This window comes from Hemiscyllium ocellatum, chromosome 2 (assembly GCF_020745735.1).
Source record: "Hemiscyllium ocellatum isolate sHemOce1 chromosome 2, sHemOce1.pat.X.cur, whole genome shotgun sequence".
Taxonomy (NCBI): domain Eukaryota; kingdom Metazoa; phylum Chordata; class Chondrichthyes; order Orectolobiformes; family Hemiscylliidae; genus Hemiscyllium; species Hemiscyllium ocellatum.
This window is the reverse complement of record NC_083402.1, coordinates 69,242,386-69,262,729: the sequence shown is the minus strand read 5'-3', so window position 1 is coordinate 69,262,729 and position 20,344 is coordinate 69,242,386. Positions and strand designations below refer to the sequence as shown.

Here is a 20,344-nt window from a genome sequence, read left to right as displayed (position 1 = left end):
CTGAGCAGTAAACACTCAATGGCATCTTGCTCGAATAATCACTTTGTACTCAAAATTCAATAGTGAATGTGAGTACGTTATTGGATCAGAAATTGGCTAGCTGAAAGAGGATAGAGGGTAGTGGCTGATCTGTAATGTTCATCCTCCAGCTCAGTTACCAGTGGTGTGCCGTAAGGATCTGTTCTGGGGCCACTGCTGTTTGTCATTTTTATTAATGATCTGGAGGTAGGTATAGAAAGATGGGTTAGTAAATTTGTGGATGACACTAAGGTAAGCAGAGTTGTGGATAGTGCCAAAGGATGCTGGGCGGAGAAATAGTAAATGGAGTTTAATGCGGAAAAGCGTGAAGTTGTTCACTTCGGAAGAAGTAACAGGAATGCAGAGTACTGGGCTAATGGTAAAATTCTTGGCAGTGTAGATGAATAGAGAAATTGCTGTATCCAGGTGCATAAATGCCAAAAGTTGCCACCCAGGTTTACAGAAAGGGTCTCCTGTTCCTTGGATGCTGCCTGACCTGCTGCGCTTTTCCAGCAACACATTTTCAACCCAGGTTGATAGGGTTGTTAAGAAGGCATTTGGTGTACTGGTGTTTATTGGTAGGGGGATTGAGTTTCAGAGCCACAAGGTCATGCTTCAGCTGTACAAGACACTGGTAAAGTCGCACCTGGAGTATTGTGTGCAGTTCTGGTCACCGCATTACAGAAAGGATGTGAAAGCTTTGGAAAGGGTTCAGAGTGATTTACTAGGATGTTGCCTGGTATGGAAGGAAGGTCTTACGAGGAAAGACTGAGGGAACTGAGGTTGCTTTCATTGGACAGAAGAAGGTTGAGAGGTGACTTAATGGAGATGTAGAAGATAATCAGAGGATTAGATAGGCTGGACAGCAAGAGCCTTTTTCCTCTGATGGTGAAGGCTAACACGAGAGGACATAGCTTTAAATTGAAGGTGATAGATTTAGGTCAGATATCGGGGTAGTTTCCTGACTCAGTAGTAGGGGCGAAGACAACTGCTAATATTGTCAAGGTTGAGACCAAATCAACTTGACTCAGATTGAGCATGAAATTGAAAACTATTTTAAATTGGCAGAAACCCAGAAAAATTGACCAAACTGACCATGGCATTTCTCTTTTTAATAATCATTTATGCTCAATGCACTTTTAGTTTGTTCTAACCAGCCTCTTAAACTTTGTAGATTTATAGAAGTAAACTGCCAAATCATAAATCTTCCAGTTTAGCATACAGGCAAATTGATTCATGCAACTTATACCCGCAAAGCTTTAGCACTAAACTGTGGACATTTTATAGTCATGTTCCAACTGATAAGTAGGCATTTTACAATGCCTTGTCAGTGCTGTTGACTTGTCACACAGTGCAACTATCCAAATGGTCATTCAAGAGCTTTTTTTTTGAAAAAGCACAGTAAGCAAGCTGGCTGTTGCCACTAAAGAATAAGATATCACAGAAGGCACAAGAAACATGCAGGATCCAAAACCATGCGAGCTGGAAGATATTTCAAAAAAAGTGCAAAAGTCTTACCTCAGACTTTTCCATTTTGTTTTGTGCATCAATTTGAGTTACTATTTCATTCATATTGGTCTCTAAAACCATTCCTCCCATTACCATTTCAGCCAAAATGTTGTGAACCTTAAGAAGAAATAAATGGACATTAGCAAAAGGCCGCACAAATATTTTATGATACCATCTGCAAGTTTAAAAACTGTATAATTTACAAGGATTTGGGAGTATGAAACTCTATTGATGTGTGGAAGATGATTGATGCATTTGATACTGCAGAACTTGAACATTGATCAAGGCATCTTGAACTCATCAGGATCATTCGCAAGAGTACTAAAGTGAAGGGGAACAACATTTTTATACTGTGTTAGAACAAAAACACTAATTAGCTGTCTGACTGGTTGAGGCAGGTGGTGCACATGTTCTGTCTGTAAAGAATAGGTCTCTCTGTATTAACGTATGTAGCTTTGAGTAAATGCAAAGGCACCACACTAAGATTCCAACTGACAATCCTAAATTTTGTTTGCATAATTTTTAGCACATTCAGTTATTTTGTGAATGCTGTCCAATTGCAAAATCACAACTAATGTTGGACGCAACATTTTGTGTTTTGCAAGCAGAGACTGAATGAACAGAATCAGTTGCGAATGACTACAGAGACATGCTATTTGAAGTGATCCATCTATCAGTTTTTGAATGTACCCCTATATACCAAGGAACACTCCAGTATAGAAATTCATATACTGTATTAGTCATTCGTGTTTCGAGCTGCTAAAATGCAGTTTGCTGTTAACAGAAAGCAGTCTTCAAACCAAAAATCATCCTACCATCATATAAATTAGTCATGCAGTACGTGAATTTCAGCATCAGTACAATATTTGTACAGGCAACTCTATTACTACAATCGCCAGGGATCTAATACTGGATACACTTTCAAACCCTGTATAGTTTCTCTCTTCAAATCAGGCTCAACTACACAAAGAAAGCAAGCATGATCACAAACTAGGGCATCACAGGCTGAGGGGTGACCTTATAGAGATTTAGAAAATCATGAGGGCATGTATAAGCTAAACAGGCACCATCTTCCCCCCCAGGGTGGGTAAGTCTATAAAACAAGAGGGCATAAGTTTAAAGTGAGAGGGCAAAGATTTAAAAAGGACCTAAGGGGCAACTTTTTCATGCAGACGATGGTGAATATACGGAATAAGCTGCCAGAGGAGAAGTGGTGGAGGCTGATACAATTACAAAATTTATATGACAAGGAAGGGTTTAGAGGGATAAGGGCCAAATACTGGCAAATGACACTAGATTAATTGAGGATATCTGGTCGGCATGGGCAAGATGGACCGAAGAGTAAATTTCCATGCTGTATATCTCAAAAAAAAGGTGGGCCTACATTTATTTGAATTATAATATAATCCTGAATAGCATACTTGGACGCGATTTCCTTACGAGATACCACTCAGTCAGGTTATAGGGATTACCCAATTTAGAACCCGATATTTGCAATGCAAACCATCATAAATGAACACCAAGAATTCCAACTACCGCCTCCTGGCATTTATCATCATTTTCAATCTCACATGCTTCCAGCTGCCATAAAACAATGGTTTAAAAATCTAATACAAAGTAAGATAAAGATCAAAGAGTTGCCTTAAGTGGCGATTAGAATGGCTACTTGAACAAGTCTCTTCTTATCAGAAGTTTGAATTAAGAAGCTAAAGCTAAGTGAGCTGCTTTTTTTTCTGGATGCTGTCAAGTTTCTTGAGTGTTTTTCAATCTGCACTCATCCAGAACAACTGGACAGTATTCCATCACACTTTGAAGTTAAGGCCTTGTAAATGGAGAACAGACTTTGTGATTTGTGTGTCAAGTCATGAGCCTCTGACCTACTCCGTAGCCACACTAATTTGGAACATAGAAAAATACAGCACAGAACAGGCTTTTCAGCCAATGATGCTGTGCCGAGGATTACTCCTAATCTAAAATAAAATAACCTAATCTACCCCGCTGCTCCCACCCCCCCCACAATTCACTGCTGTCCAAGTGCATGTCCAGCAGTCACTTAAATGCCCCTAAAGACATTGCTTCCACCACCACTGCTGGCAACGCATTCCATGCATTCACAACTCTCTGCATAAAGAACCCGCCTCTGACATCTCCTCTATACCTTCCTCCTAATATCTTAAAACTATGAACCCTTGGGCCAGTCAATCCTGCCCTGAGGAAAAGTCTCTGGCTATGGACTCTATCCATGCCTCTCATTACCTTGTATACCTCAATCACGTCATTTCCTCCTCCTTCTCTCCAGAGAGAAAAGTCCGAGCTTAGTCAACCTCTCTTCGTACGACAAGACCTCCAATCCAGGCACCATCCTGGTAAACCTTCTTTGTACCGTCTCCAAAGCCTCTGTATCTTTCCTATAATAGAGTGACCAGAACTGGACACAATATTGCAAGTATGATCTCACCAGGGTCTTGTACAGTCATAGAGATGTACAGTATGGAAACACACCCTTCGGTCCAACCTGTCCATGCTGACCAGATATCTCAACCCAATCTAGTTCCACCTGCCAGCATACGGCCCAGATCCCTCCAAACCCTTCCTATTCATATACCCATCCAAATGCCCCTTAAATGTTGCAATTATACCAGCCTCCACCACTTCCTCTGGCAGCTCATTCCATACACGTACCATCCTCTGTATGAAAAAGTTGCCCCGTACGTCTCTTTTATATCTTTCCCCTCTCACCCTAAATCTATGCCCTCTAGTTCTGGAATCCCCCACCCCAGGGAAAAGACTTTGCCTATTTTCCCTATCCATGCCCCTCAATTTTGTAAACCTCTATAAGGTCACCCCTCAGCCTCCGACGCTCCAGGGAAAACAGCCCCAGCCTGTTCAGCCCCTCCATATAGGTCAAATCCTCCAACTTTGGCAACATCCTTGTAAATCTTTTCTGAACTCTTTCAAGTTGCACAACATCTTTCCAATAGGAAGAAGACCAGAATTGCACACAATATTCCAAGTGGCCTAATCAATGTCCTGTACAGCTGCAACCTGCCCTCCCAAATCCTGTACAGCTGCAGCAAAACATCGCAGCTCTTAAACTCGATCCCCTGTTAATGAAAGCCAAAACACCATATGCTTTCTTAACAACCCTAACAACTTGGAGGGATCTATGCAGTTGAACACCAAGATCCCTCTGTTCCTCCACACTACCAAGAATCCTGTTTTTAATCCTATATTCAGCATTCAAGTTCAACCTTCCAAAATGCATCACTTGGCATTTATCCAGGTTGAACTTCATCTGCCATTTCTCAGCCCAGCTCTGCATCCTGTCTATGTCGTGCTGCAGCCTGCAATAGCTCTCGATACTATCAATGGCACGTCTAACTTTTGTGTCATTGGCAAATTTACTAATCCACCCCCTTAACCTCCTCATCCAAGTCATTTATAAAAACTAGAAAGAGCAGAGGCCCAAGACACTGCAGGACACCACTCACCACTGACCTCCAGGCAAAATACTTTCCATCTACATCTACAACTATCTCCGCCTTCTGTCATCTGACCAATTCTGAATCCAGACAGTCAAATCTCCCTGTGTCCCACACTTCATGACATTATGAATGAGCCTACAATGGGGAACCTTATCAAATGCCTTGTTGAAGTCCATAAAAATTACATCCACTGTCCGACCTTCGTCGACCTGTTTTGTCATCTCCTCAAGGAACTCAGTAAGATTTGTGAGGCATATCCTGTCCTTCACAAATCCATGCAGACTGCCTTTAATCACGCAATGCTTTTCCAAATAGTCATAAATCCTATCCTTCAGAATTCTTTCCAAAACCTTGCTGACCAGAGATAGAAGACTGCGATTGCCAGGGATTTCCTTATTCTATTCCCCTTCTTGAAAAGAGGAACAATATTCGTCTCCCTCCAATCCTCCAGTACGACTCCCGTGGAGAGTGAGGAAGCAAAGATCTTCACCAGTGGCTTAGCAACCTTCTTTCTCACTTTCCAGAGAAACCTAGGATAAGTCTGGTCTAGCCGTGGGGACTTGCCAATCTTAATGTTTGCCAACATTCCAGCACATCAACTTCATCAATCTTGATCTGTTCAAGCCTATTCCCAGCTCCTCAAAGTTCCTCAAAATTCACAAGATCCCTTTCCTTCGTGAAACCCAAAGCAGAAAACTCATTTAGGGCTTCCCCTACCTGCTCAAACTCCATGCACAAGTTCCATACGCTATACCGCACTGGCCCTTCCTTCTCCCTGATCATTCTCTTATTCCTCACATGAGTAAAATGCCTTTGGGATCTCTCTGATCTTTCCTGTCAACCCTTTTTCGTTCCCCCCTCCTGGCTCTCCTTTCTTGTAAGCCTGTAATACTCTAAAGCTGTGCTAGATCCTTGCTTCCTCCACCTTGCGTAAGCTGCCTTCTTCCTTTTGATAAGAAGCTCCTCTGTTCTCATCATCCAAGGCTCTTTAATCTTACCCCTTCTTGCCTGTCTCAGAGGAACAAATTTGTGCATCATTCGCAACAATTGCTCCTTAAACAAACAGTCTCCACCTGGCTGTTGTGCACTCTCTGTGGAACAATAGCTCCCAATCTGTACTTCCCAAATCCTGTCTGATAGCGTTATAATTTCCTTTGCCCCAATAAATCATCTTCCCTTGGTAACTGCTGTTTCCCTCTCCAAGGCCAAGGTACATGTGAGGCAATTGTGGTCACTGTCACCAAAGAATTCGCCGACCGCAGGATCTGACACCTAATCTGGCTCACTGCCAAGCTCTAAATCCAAAATGGCCTCTCCCCTCATCAGCCTGTCTACATACTGAGTAAGGAAACGCCCCAGAACACACCTGACAAAAACAGCTCCATCCAAACCATCTGCACTAAGGGGGTTCCAGTCAATATTGGGAAAGTTGAACTCACCCATAACAACAATCCTGCTACATCTGCATTTTTCCAAAATCTGCCTGCCTATGAGTTCTTTAATCTCCCTACTGCTATTAGGGGGTCTACAGAAAACCCCCAATGAGGTGGCTGCTCCCTTGCTGTTCCTAACTTCCACTCATACTGACTCAGTAGACAAACCTTCCACAACCACCTTTGTTTCTGTAGCTGTGATGCACTCTCCGATTAGCAATGAGAGACCCCTTCCTCTTTTTCTACCCTCCCTTTTCTTTTTCAACGTTCTAAACCCTGGAACATCTAGCAACCATTCCTGTCCCTGTGGAACCCACGTCTCCGTTATGGTCACAACATCATAGTTCCAAGTACTGATCCATGCTCTAAGTTCATCACTCTTACTTCTGACACCCCTTACATTAAAGCAGATGCACTTTAACTGATCTCTTTGTTTCATCATGTGAAAAACTTTCCTGATTGATTCACTACATCCTATCACTGCCCCATCTATAACTACCCCCCCTCTCAGATATGTAGCTCTGTTCCCACCCCCTTGCCAAATTAGTTTAAACCCTCCCGAACCACATGAACAAATCTCCCACCCAGGACATCTGTGCCCCTCCAATTCAGGTGCAACACGTCCCACGTCCCACCTTCCTAGAAGGCATCGCAATGGTCCAAGTATCTGAAGTCCTTCCTCCTGCACCAGCCTCACAGCCACATGTCAAGCTGTGCTCGTTGACTGTTCCTCACTTCACTGTCTAGTGGCACTAGTGGCAAACCTGAGATCACTACTCTACTCACCCTACACTGCAGCTTCCAACCTAACTCTCTGTAGTCAATTTTCAGACCCTCAATCCCTTTCCTGGCTATATCATTGGTGCCAATACGTATCACAATTTCTGGCTGCTCAACCTCCCCTTTCAGAATCCCCTAAACCCGATCGGCGACATCCCGGATCCTGGTACCAAGGAGGCAACATACCTTCTGGGAGTCCCATTCCTATCCACAAAATCTCCTGTCAATCCGTCTAACTATTGAGTCCCCTACCACTAGAGCTTTTCTATTCTTCCTCCCTTCTCTTTTGAGCCTCAGTGCCAGAGACCTGACAATTATGGCTTTCCCCTGGTAGGCCGTCCCCACCAGCAGCATCCAAAACGGTACATTTATTGCTGAGGGGAACAGCCACAGGGGATCCCTGCTCTGTTAGTTCTCTTTCCTCCCCTTGAGTGTAACCCAGCTGTCCTTATCCTGTGTCTGAGGAGTGACCACCTCCCTGTACATCCTCTCAATTTCTCCCTCAGCCTCCCAGATGATCCGCAGTTCATCTAGCTCCAGTTCCAGTTCCCTAACGCTGTTTTGGAGGACCTGGAGTTGAGTGCACTTCCCACAGCTGTGGTCGGCAGAGACATGTCATGTCTCTCATCGGCCACATTCTGCAGGAGGAATATGCAACTGCCCTATCAACCATACCCCGGTAATCTTAAAGCCCATACAGGACTAAACAAGGAAGAGAAGAAAACTTTAAAAATGAGAAAACCTGAAAACTTACCAAGTTTACAGACTCTTAGCAAAGTTAGAAAAAGTGGGTGGAATGGAGGCCCTACAGTATAGGGTCTCCGGTTTAGATCTCACCCACTTAAAAATTTCCCGCAGCCCTTGCTTTCTCCGCCCTCTCTCCTTGCTGCTCTACTCAAAATGGAGGCCCAACTTTTGAGGTAAGTCTCTTGTTAAGTGGGAAAAACTGACTTACATGGCAGTCCTCCCTTCTCTCCGCCCTCTCTCCTCGCCGCTTTGTTCAAAGTTGTCCCGTTCAGCTTCTGGTTAATGGAAACCTCAGGATGTTTAGTATTGATAATGCCATTAAGTTTCAAAAGGAAATGATCAAATTCTCTCTTTTTGGAGATGGCCATTTTTGACACACCAGTCAATGATATAGATTTTGCTACACTGGGACATAGGCTGCTTCAGTACTTGTGATATTATGAATGATTCACCGATTATTCTGCATTCCAGATCTGATTTCATAAAAAGAAAAGAAAAACATTGATGGGAATGTTTCAGGGCTTAATGTCTTTACAGTATCTATAGCCTTCAGCCATTTCTTGAAATCACATGGAATAAATCTAATTGGCTGAAGACTAGCATCAGTGATGCTGGGTTCTTCAAGTGAAGAAATATATGGATGGTCCACTTAGGTTTTGCACAAATGTGCTGGGCTCATGCATCACTAAAGATGAAGATATTTGTGGACCATGTTCTTTTGAGTTGTTTAATTGCCCACCTTCATTCACAACTAGATTTGACAGTACTGCAGAGCTCAGATCTGATCTGTTGGTTGTGGAATAGCTTAACTCAGTCTATCACAGTACTTCCACAGTTTGCAATTAGTCCTGTGTTTTAGTTTCACCAGCTTGACACTTCATTTTTGGTGTTGCGCTTGAATTCCCTTTGACATTCTTGACTGAGCCAGGGTTCTTTCCATGGCATTTTCACAAGACTGGAGTGGGAAATATGCAGGGCCATGAGGTTATAGATTTCAGGAGAATACAATTTTGCTGCTGCTGCTGATGGTTCATAGTGCCTTGTTGATACCCAGTTTTGAGTTGCTGGATCTGACTGAAATCTAACCTATTTAGCATGGGGGTGATGCTACCTGCTACATGGAAGGTATCCTCAATGTGAAGACGGAACAATGTCTCCAAAATGACGACGGGGTGGTCACTCCTACCAATACTCAATACATTTTCCAATGGTTCATATCAACTCCAGCCTCCCTTGATCCCTTGTAATTTACCTACTGGTGCAACAGGTCCATGGCAGACCCCATATCCCTAGCCATACACTCATCCCTGGAGCGTCTGGATAATAAGGAAACCTACATTAGGTTTCTACTTATTCACTACAGCTCTGACTTCAACACTATAATCCCAACCAAATTAAACCCTAAATTCCAAGACCTAGGTCTCTGCTCTGCCCTCTGCAACCGGATCCTCAGCTCCCTGACCCACAGACTGCAATCAGTGAGGATAGGCAACAGCATCTAATGCGACAGTCTTCAGCACTGGTGCCTTGCAAGGCTGCATATTCAGCCTCTTACTGTACTCCTTGTACACTCATGATTGTGTGGCTAAATTTCATCCAAATCTATTTACAAATCTGCTAATTACACCACTGTTGTAGGCTAACAGAGTGCTTCTGGAATGCTGTAGGGATAACAATCTCACCCTCAACATCAGCAAAACTAAAGAGCTGATTATTGACTTTAGGAAGCAAGGAGGAGGGCACGTCACTATCTACATCAATGGAACTATGGCGGAGATGGTCGAGAGTATCATGTTCCTAGGAGTGACAATCATCTACAATCTGTCCTGGACCACCCATGTTGATGTGATTGTCAAGAAGACACAACGTCTCTTCTTCCTCAGGAGGCTAAGGAAATTTGGCATGTCCATAAGGACTCTCACCAAGCTCTGAAGAAGAGTCTAGACTCAAAATATTAGCTTGCTTTCTCTCCAGAGATGCTGCCTGACCTGCTGTGATCTCCAGGATTTTTTTTTGTTTTCAGGACTCTCAACTCTTTTATTGATGCCCCATAGAAAGCATTCTATCTGAATGCATCGCAGCTTGGTGATGGCAACTGCTCTGCACAGGACAGTAAGAAACTACACAGCGTTATGAACACAGTCCAGACTATCACATAAACCAACCTTCCATCCACTGACTCCATCTACAGTTTTCGCAGTCTTATCATCAAAGACCCCTTCCATCCCAGTTGTAATCTCATCCACCCTCTTCTGTCAGGCAGAAGATACAAAAAATTAAATACATGTATCAATAAGTTTAAGAACAGCTACTTCCTTGCTGTTATTAGACTTCTGAATGGACCTCTCAAATTTCAAATCTAATGTTGGTCTTGCTTTTTGTGTATGTTCTTTGCAGCCATACCTTTGTATTCCTCGAGCTGTTCTATCACCTATAATCTCTACATGGTATGATCTGTCTGTACTGCACACAAAACAAAAACTTTCACAGTACCAATTTACATGTCACAATAGTAAATCAAATCAAATCAAATTAAATGTAGAGAGCTGCACCGGTGTCATGTAAATTGGGAAGAATAAAGCAAACAGATTTTTCCTTCATTGAAGAGAAAAATAGAGTTAACATTTCCAGTTTTGACTAAAGGTCACTGGAGTCAAAACATTAACTCTGTTTTCTCTCCACAGATGCTGCCAGATCTGATGAGTTTCTCCAGCACTTTCTGTCCTTGTTTCAGATTCCCAGAATCCACAGTTCTTCATTTTATTATTTCTTCATTGGCTTGCTCACCATCTGCCATTCATCCAGTCTACCAGCTGTGTCCTTTAGGAATTAGTCAACTGAGTCAGTAGTAGTGTTACACAGTCAGTCTTGGTGATGAACAATGAAGCTCTCCACCACATACCTAAGTGTCCTTGACACCCTCATGTTTCTTCCAAATTGTGTTCAGTTTGGGGAAATACAAATTCATCAAATGGGGGTTTGGGAAATTTTGGGATGGGGGGGGCACAGGGTGGTGATGTTGAGCTGCAAGTTAATGCTGGAAATTAAGCTTCACTGGCTCTGAATAGAAAAGCTATAGAAAAATCGTCCGGTAGATTACGATAATATGTTAGCATTACGCTGTTGTCAAAAAAGTTATAAACAGTCTATCTCTTCCAAGATTTCTATATAGTCCAGTGGGTATAGTAAGTCACCAACAAACCTAGACACAAGGAAGCAGATATAATATGTTGACAAACTTGAACTGCAATCAAGTACTTTCTTATGGGAGACAAACGTTAGGAAGCTGTTTTCTTCTCTGAAAGATGTTACAATTGTAATAGGTAGGTATCAAAGAATTTTAGAGTTTATTCCTCATCAGCAATAAATCTGCCTTTCAATTCAGGAGCAAATAGTTACCAATGAGTCTTTCTTATATTAAGACTACAAACAAGTCACAAGACTAGACATTTGACAGAGTGTGCATTTATATTCCTAGGCAAATTTTTGCACATGATAGCTTATGTAACTTTTTCTAGAGTGATTTTGTTTTGATTCTGTTCAACTCTTTAATGAAAATTAACTAGAAACCCTGTATTTTCAGCACCGTTGCAATGAAAGTATGACTGCAAATGTGTTTTGGGTCTCCTCTAGTTTTTCAATAAACTTAAAATTTCTCAAAGCTGTAATAAAATATTACAATACAAATCATGTTACGCAAGTACCATTAAGAGAATGCTTGAATAGCCCAAGTCCAAAAAGACAGTAATTGATACATGGAGCAGGCATTACATCAAAGGGGTAATAAATGTCAACAGCACTCACCACTCTTCTAGGATTTGTTGTATGATAGATACTAACCATATAGTTAATATTTTACACAACGGGCATAGAGAATAATAGAATTTTACAGCACAGTAAGTCATTTGACCCATAATGCCTGTACAGCCCACAAAACAGCTACCCAGCTAACCACATCTGGCAGTTGGATCCCACAATAGTCTATAAAATACTTAGAGAGTCTCTTTTTTTTTTGTCGTAATTTAAATTTGTAATGCCCAAACTAAGCATTTAAAGAAATCATATTTATATTTATCAAGATAATTTTTATTAAAAAATCAATAGAAATGTCTTTCTTTAAGGTGTCATTCTTTTTTCCCCAAAAGCCTGAGCTTGTATTTGATGAATATATTTCTTAAATTAAAAGTCAAAGTTTGGAAACTCAACTCCATCATCGGAAAATGTACATAAATGGAAAGGGGATTCTTCCACTTTTTTAAAGTAATTCCATTGTTGAATTTATCCAAATCTGTTACTCTGAGTTTTTGATTGGGCAAAACACATAAGACCATAAGACATAGGAGTAGAAAATCGAGTCTGCTCCACCATTCAATCATGGCTGATAAGTTTCTCAACCCCATTCTCCTGCTTTCTCCCCATAACTCTTGATCCCTCTAAATATACTCAATGACCTAGCCTCCACAGCCTTCTGTGGCAGTGAATTCCAAAGATTCACCACTCTCTGACTGAACAAGTTTCTCTTTGTCTCTGTTCCAAAAGGTCTTCCCTTTACTCCAAGGCTATGTCCTTGGGTCCTAGTCTCTCTTACCAATGGAAAGATTTTCTCAACATCCATTCTGTCCTTGCTATTCAGCCTTCTGAAAGTTTCAATTCGATCCCCCCCTCAACTTTCTCAACTCTATCAAATATAGACACAGAGTCCTCAAACATTCCTCATATGTCAAGCTATTCATTCCTGGGACCACACTTGTGAATCTTCTTTAAACATACTCCAAGGCCAGTATCTCTTTCCTGAGATATGGGGCACAAAACTGTCCACAATACTCCTAATGTGGCCTGACCAGAGTCTTATAGAGCCTCAGAAATACATCCCTGCTTTTATATTCAAATCCTCTCAAAATAAATGCCTTCATTGCATTTGTCTTCCTAATCTGCAACTTTACCTTAAAAGAATCCTGGACAAGAACACCCAAGTCTCTTTGCACTTCAGACTTCTGAATTTTCTCCTCATTTAGAAAATAGTCCATACTTCTATTCTTTCCACCAAGGTGCATGAGCTCAAACTTTCCCAAATTGTACACCATCTGCCACTTCTTTGCCCACTCTTCTAACCTGTCCAAATCCTCTGCAGCCTCCCCACATCCTCAATGCTACCTGTCCCTCTACCTATCTTTGTATCATCTGCAAACTTAGTGAGAATGCCCTCAGTTCCTTCATACAACTGCACAGTTGAGGCTCTTCAGCTCTTCATCTAGATCACTAATGTATAAAGTGAAAAGCTGTGGTCCCACCACTGAGCCTTGCAGAACACCACTTGTCACTGACTGCCACTCTGAGACGGACTCTTTTATCCCCACTCTGCTTTCTGCCAAACAGCCAAGCTTCTAACCATGCTAGCACCTGCCTCCAACACCATGGGTCTCTATCTTACTTATTAGCTTCCTGTATGACACCTTGTCAAAGGCATCCTTGAAGTCTAGATAGATAACACCCATTAGTTATCCTTGGTATAATCTGCTTATTACTGCCTCAAAACAATTCTAGTAGATTCGTCAGGCATGACCTCCCATTGATGAAACCATGCTGCCTCTGCCCTATTTTACCATACACTTCCAAGTACCAATATATAGAGCATACCCAATTTACTCAGTATAAGTGAACAGCATTAATAGGGTATTTTTCCTTTATTTTATGAAACATTCTACGTTGGATTTTCATAACTATTTGAACATAAAAAAGCTAGGAATCATTTCAAAACCTTTATTCATGTAAATTTACTTGAATGCTTCTGCAAACAGCCTTGGTGAATAAGGGTGTATGCATTTGTATGCATACACCACCAGGCACGCATGTGTTGAGATAGGGAAAAACTAACATTCAGATTTAATGTCAGCTCTAGCTCATTTCGTTCAGAATGTTCATTTCATTAAGAAAAAAGGGAGAAACAGATTTAAAAGTAGATTTTTCACAGATCATACACACACCACATATATATTGCTGACCAGTCAAAGTATACATCTCTCTCCGTTTGTTAAACACTTTCACAGTGGTACTTCCCAACCCAAATTCTTTGTCTGTTCGAAGGAGTGATGCTATTAGCTGTCAGTTGCCAATTTTAATACCATGGAGGTATAGATGAATTACCAGCATTAAACAGTATTAGTGACAAACTTTCTAGTGATGGACAATATTAAGAACAAGAATTACCATGAATTGTCAACGAATATTACCTTGTCTACATGGAAAATTAAATCCAGCTCACAGACATTTTCAAAACATTTGTCCAATGTTTCCACAAAAACCTGTCAAAAGAAATAAGAATTTTAAACATGTTTTGAAGTTTATAGCTTCAAACTATTTTTTATACTGTAAAGCTAACAGATACAATATAACATAAATATAAATAATTCAAAAATAATTTATTTTTCTAAAATATTTATAATCAGTTATGAGGGGTGAGCCTGAGAAATGACAGAACTGTCGACAAGCCATGGTCTATGCAAGTCAGTGAAAAATCACATACATGCAAGTGGGATTTAAAAATATTTAAGGAGACTCTGGTTTTCAAATTTCAAAACTTCATAACAAAATCAATTATGATAGGTAAAGTCAGCAGGTCTGGCAGCATATGTGTGCGTGTGTACGTGCATGTGCGCTGTTAACATCTTAAGTCTGGTGACCCTTCACCAGAACTGAACCAGTTCTGGTGAAATGTCAACAGGCTTGAAATGTTAACTTTTGTTTTCTCCCCTCAGATACTGCCAGACCTACTCAGTTTCACAAACAATTTCTGTTTTTGTTTCAAATATCTTTAAATAAAACAATGAACTGCAGCTAAGAACTGGGCAACACATAACCTTGATGCAGTTCTCAACTGTCACTCTATAAAGAGTATCAGGAGTATATGAAGCTTTAAGTTTGATTTTGTTTTACCCAGAGAAATATAGGAATAGGTCATTGGTCTTGAGTGCGCTCTGCCATTCATGATGACCATGGCTATCATCCAACTCCAAAGCCTGCTGTTGCATTCTTCCTATCCTTTTGTCCATTTTATCTCAAGTGCTTTTTCTACCTCCTTATTGAAATCACATAATACTGTGGCCTCGACTGCTTTCTGCAGTAGCAAATTCCACATGCTCACCACTGTCCAGGTGAAAATATTTTTCCTCATCTCCTAAATGGTTTATCCTATATTCTTGTGATCCCTCGTTCTGGAACCTTTTTCCTGTTTACCCAGTTTAGTCCTAATAGAAATGTATAGGTTTCAATGACATTCCACCCTTCATTCTTCTGAACTCCAGCAAATATAATTCTAACTGATCCAATCTCGCCTCAGGCATTAGTTCTGCCACTCCAGGGATCAGTCTGGTAAACCATCACGGGATCTGTACTTAAGACCATAAGAAATAAGGTGAAAGTAAGGCCATTCAGCCCATCGAGTCCACTCTGCCATTCAATCATGGCTGATGGGCATTTCTGCGCCACTCACCACACTCTCCCTTGAAAGATTAAGAAGTTATCAAATTCTGCCTTGAAGACATTTAATGTCCCAGCCTCCCCTACACTCCGTGACAGTGAATTCCACAGGCCCACCATGCTTTGGCTGAAGAAAGGTCTCATTTCAGTTTTAAATTGACCCCCTCTAATTCTAAGGTTATGCCCACAAGTCTTAGTATCCCTGCCTGATGGAAACAATTTTCCAGTGTCCACCCTTTCTAAGCCATGCATTATCTTGCAAGTTTCTCTTGGATCTCCCCTCAATCTTCTGAACTCTAACAAATACAATCACAGGATCTTAGCCGTTCAGCGTATGTTAGGCCTACTATTCCACGGATCATCCTGTCAGTCTCCGTTTGACACGCTCCAGTGCCAGTGTGTCCTTCCGGAGGTGTGCGATCCAAAACTGGACACGGTATTCTAAATGGGGCCTAATCAAAGCTTTATAAAGTCCCAGTAGCACATCACTGCTTTTACATTCCAACCCTCTTAAAATAAATGACAACATTACATTTGCTTTCTTAACCACTGACTCAATCTGCAAGTCAACCTTTCGAGAATCCTGTACTAACACCTTTGTACTTTGGCTTTATGAATTTTCTCACCTTTTAGAAAATAGTCCATACTGGTGTTCTTTTTTCCAAAGTGCAAGACCTCACATTTGCTCACATTGATCCAAGAAATGGCTGATGAAATTCATTCTCCTATACTGTCTAAATCTTTCTGTAGCCTCCCCACCTCCTCAGAACTACCTTTCTGTTCAGCTAACTTCATATCATCAGCGAACTTTGCCAGAATGCCCCCAGTCTCTTCATCCTGTTCATTTATATATAAATTGAACAGCTGGGGCCCCAACACTGAACCGTGCAGGACACCACTTGTCACCAGCTGCCATTCTGAAAAAGAACCTTTTACCCCAACTCTCTGCCTTCTGTCAGACAGCCGATATTCAATCCATGCCAATAGCTCACCTCGAATACCATGGCCCTCACCTTACTCAGCAGCCTCCCGTGAGACACCTTATCAAAGGTCTTTTGGAAATCTAGGTAGATAACATCCACTGGGTTTCCTTGGTCTAACCTATTTGTTACCTCTTCAAAGAATTCTAACAGGTTTGTCAGGCATAACCTCCCCTTACTAAATCATGCTGACTTGTTCTAATCCAACGCTGCACTTCCAAGAATTTAGAAATCTCATCCTTAACAATGGATTAGTTAGGGGAAATGTAAAGTGAATGGGAATGGGTCTGTGTGGGATACTGGGAGGGTTGGTACGGACTTATTGAGCTAAATGGTCTGTTTCCACACTGTAGGGATTCTATGAAAAACAATAAAATTCCATCCTTGTCTTTAAAAGCTTTGGTGGATACTGCCTTACGCTTGTTTGTGAATAACAAATAAATTATAGTCTCTTTTAACCTTTTGACTTTCTAATTCCAAGCAATCATATGATAAATCCTTTACAACTCAGTAATAGCTGGACATGTCCATGCTCCAATTCTCATAATTCATAAACAAATGTGCTCCCTACAACAGTCATTCCCTGGAACTTGGATGGCATGAATGTTACTTATCAGACCAGACTGAATTTTTGTCCAGGTTTTGCTGCACACAGGCACAGACTGCTTCAACATAAGAGTTATTGCAAATAGAATTGCAAACTACATAATGACCATCAAACACTTCTAGTTTTATAATGGAGGCAAACTATTGATGAAGCAGCTGAAGGTGGCTGGCCCAGAGGACTTTATGCAACGATGCCTAAAGACTTAAATTATTGGCCTGTATCCTCTACAAACATCTTTCTCTGTGTTAGACACAAACCTGTGTGTCATAATCCCCACAGCTTACATTCACATTTTCTAACCAATAGATTGAGACATTTCAAAATAAAATATCATAGGGACCACTGGATATAACCAGCACAGCTGGGAATGTGGGGGTGGTGATCTTGAATGAATAAAAATCCAGCTGGTTCACTAATGCCCTTAATCAATCTTTACTTGGTCTGACTGACAAGCAACTTCATAACCAGAGCAATGTGCTGGATGCTTAAGTGTGCTCAGAATCAATGTGCTCTTCACTTGATTCACAGTAAGGAAAGATGGGAACAAGTGCTAACAAGGCCCATATTCCTATGAAATTATTTTTTTTAAAAGGTACTGTGGAAAATCTCTGGTGAAAGAATCTGATATTTCATATTGATATTCTTTCAGAGTTAATAAACGTTTCCAGAATTTTCTGTTTCTATTTAAGATTTCTCGCAGCCAGCAATATTCTACTTTTGTACACTAGTTCAGTATTTTGTAGGACTATTCAGACTTGATAGTCCATGTAAGTTTACTGGAGAGAAAGAGTGTGAAATTTTTTGAAGTTTTTCACTTAATGGATAATAAAAACCATCAGAAATGACAACTGAAAATTAAATCACAAATAGAGAAAAAGTAATCTTACTTATACAAAAAAGTCTATTATGGCTTGGTCCTTGGAATGGATGCACACCTTTCCTAGCCATAAGAACCACATTCCTGGATGTCTGCTGCTCTTGCTTTTCCTAACATGCAGAGTGCTATATTGATTCGAGTGCTCGTAGTTCAAAATCATGTCTTTTCTTTCCCCACAACCCAGGGCATACTGAAAAGGTTTCTTTGAATTAAGTTACAGAACATAGGTAGACTAAGCCAACATTCATTGCCCAATTCTAAATAGCCTTGGAGTGATGGTGAGCCAACATTCTTTATAACCAAAAATGTTGACAGGGAGAGAGTTCTAGTGACAGTGACAAAATGGTGGTATAGTTCTAAATCAGGCTAGTGAGAGACTTGGAGGAGAACTGGCTGATGATGGTGCTCAAAAGCAGGAGCAAGGACAGAAATTACTTGCACCAATGCTACTCTGGCCATGGGTCAGTATTCCCAAACTCAGCTCAAGGTCCACTAAGGACCTTTACCCCAGTCAGTGGGCCCTTCTGTATAACTCTTATCCTAGCCTTTGTTTCGAAGTACCTGCTTACACTATCCTTGCAGGTTACAGGTTTAGATGGTGCTAAGAAAGTTTTGTGCTGAGTTGCACAAAGTAAATTTATAGAATTTTGTAGAATAATTTTAGTTTCCGTAATCTGTAAAAAAAAAACTCTAAGTCTGTTTAAAAATAAAAAGATCAGTTATGGAGGAAGAATGAGAACAAAAGGCTTTGCACAATCATAGCCCTCTGAGCTGATGATCTCAATATATGAGAGGAGAGAATTTGGAATTATGGTGTAGTCCTACAGTAAAACAACTATGGAATGAGATTTGTAACCAACCACTCAAGGTAACTCCAGTCTTTTAGGGTGTTGTGAAGGTGTAGAAACGTACTGTACCTTTAAGTAATTAGGGAAGGTACCTTCGGCCCAACAAGTCCACATCGACCCTCTGAAGAGTAACCCACCCAGACCCACTTCCTTACCCTATATTTACCTCTGACGAATACACCGAACAATGGGCAATTTAGATTGGCCAATTCACCTGCCCTGCACATCTTTGGATTGTGGGAGGAAACCGAAGCACCCGGGAGAAACCCACAAGGACATGGGAAGAATGTGCAAACTCCACACACACACAGAGATGCCTGAGGTGGGAATTGAACCCGGGTCGCTGGCCCTGTGAGGCAGCAGTGCTAACCACGGAGCCACTGTGCTGCCCTTAATATTTTGGGGACCTGAGCCTGAATCCTACCACGACAGATGGTGGATTGTGAATTCAGTAAAAATCTGGAATTAAGTCTACTGATGACTATGAATCCATTGTCGATTGTCAGAAAAGCCCATCTGTTTCACGGATGTCCTTTAGGAAAATAAACTACCATCCTTACTTTGTCTGACCTGCATGTGACTCCAGACCACCAACAATGTGGTTGACTCTTAACTGCCCTCTGGGTAATTAGGGATGGGCCATAAATGTTAGATTAGCCAGTGACACCCTCATCCTGTGAATAAATGAACAAAAAAGTCAGGAAATTGCTTGTAAAGATAACTCTCATGTCCAATTTCTGCTTATACTAAGTTACTAAAGACACATTTGGAAGGTTAATAATCAACAACGCTAACATATATTCCAAATCGTTCATTTCACTTGCTAATATTCAAGTGTCAAGTACATTTCCCTTACAAATGAATTTATTCTTAAACCACTTTTCAATTAGTTTATACTACCCTAGCAGAGCAGAACAACAATCACATTAAAGAGCACAAATGTATCTGCCACAGGCATTTCACCTTTCTGAATTACTGCTTCAAATTCACATTTTAACTGCTTCAATTGAGATTTTATAAAACCGAAATATAGAGGAACCTCGATTATCTGAAGGTCACTGGCAGGGAGTATTTCATTCAGATAATCAAGTGCTAAGTAAGAGTTAGCCAAGCATCAGGTCCTTGCGATCTTGTTCGGATTATCTGAAAATTGGACAGTAGGAGTCCCTCTGAATAGTAAAATTAGCAAAAGGCATTACAAGAGCAATTGCTTTGAACTTTCTCAAGGATAATTAGAGATGGACAATAATACTGGCCTAGTCAGCAACACACAAATCACATGAAGGACCAATAAAAATAACGTCAGGAACCTCCATCAAAATTAGATGATGCGTGAGCTATGGGATTGGGTGAGTAAAAAGCACTGAAGTGTTTGATCAGCCATGATCGTTTAGTATGGCAGGGTAGGCTTGACAGGCTGAATATCCTTCTCCTATTCTCATGTTCCAAGACTAACGGAGTGAAAGGTAGTTTGAACACTCCATTTTATATAACAGTCATCTTAAAAAAAAAGCTCTTAATAATCAGTTAATGACTTCATTCCAATAAACAGATACAAAATTATCTAAACAAAACTAGTATTCA

At 40.9% G+C, this 20,344-nt stretch overlaps 1 protein-coding gene across 1 annotated transcript in view; it reads right to left on the bottom strand.

Annotated features, from left to right (window-relative positions):
* LOC132827823 (AP-3 complex subunit sigma-1) overlaps positions 1–20,344 on the bottom strand; it is a 92,492-nt gene that overhangs the window by 23,143 nt on the left and 49,005 nt on the right. Inside the window, exons 4-5 of the mRNA XM_060844564.1 lie at positions 14,203–14,274; positions 1,537–1,644 (exon numbers count right to left, since the gene is read on the bottom strand). Of these exons, the coding sequence (XP_060700547.1) occupies positions 1,537–1,644; positions 14,203–14,274 (180 nt within the window). The remainder of the gene's footprint in view (positions 1–1,536; positions 1,645–14,202; positions 14,275–20,344) is intronic.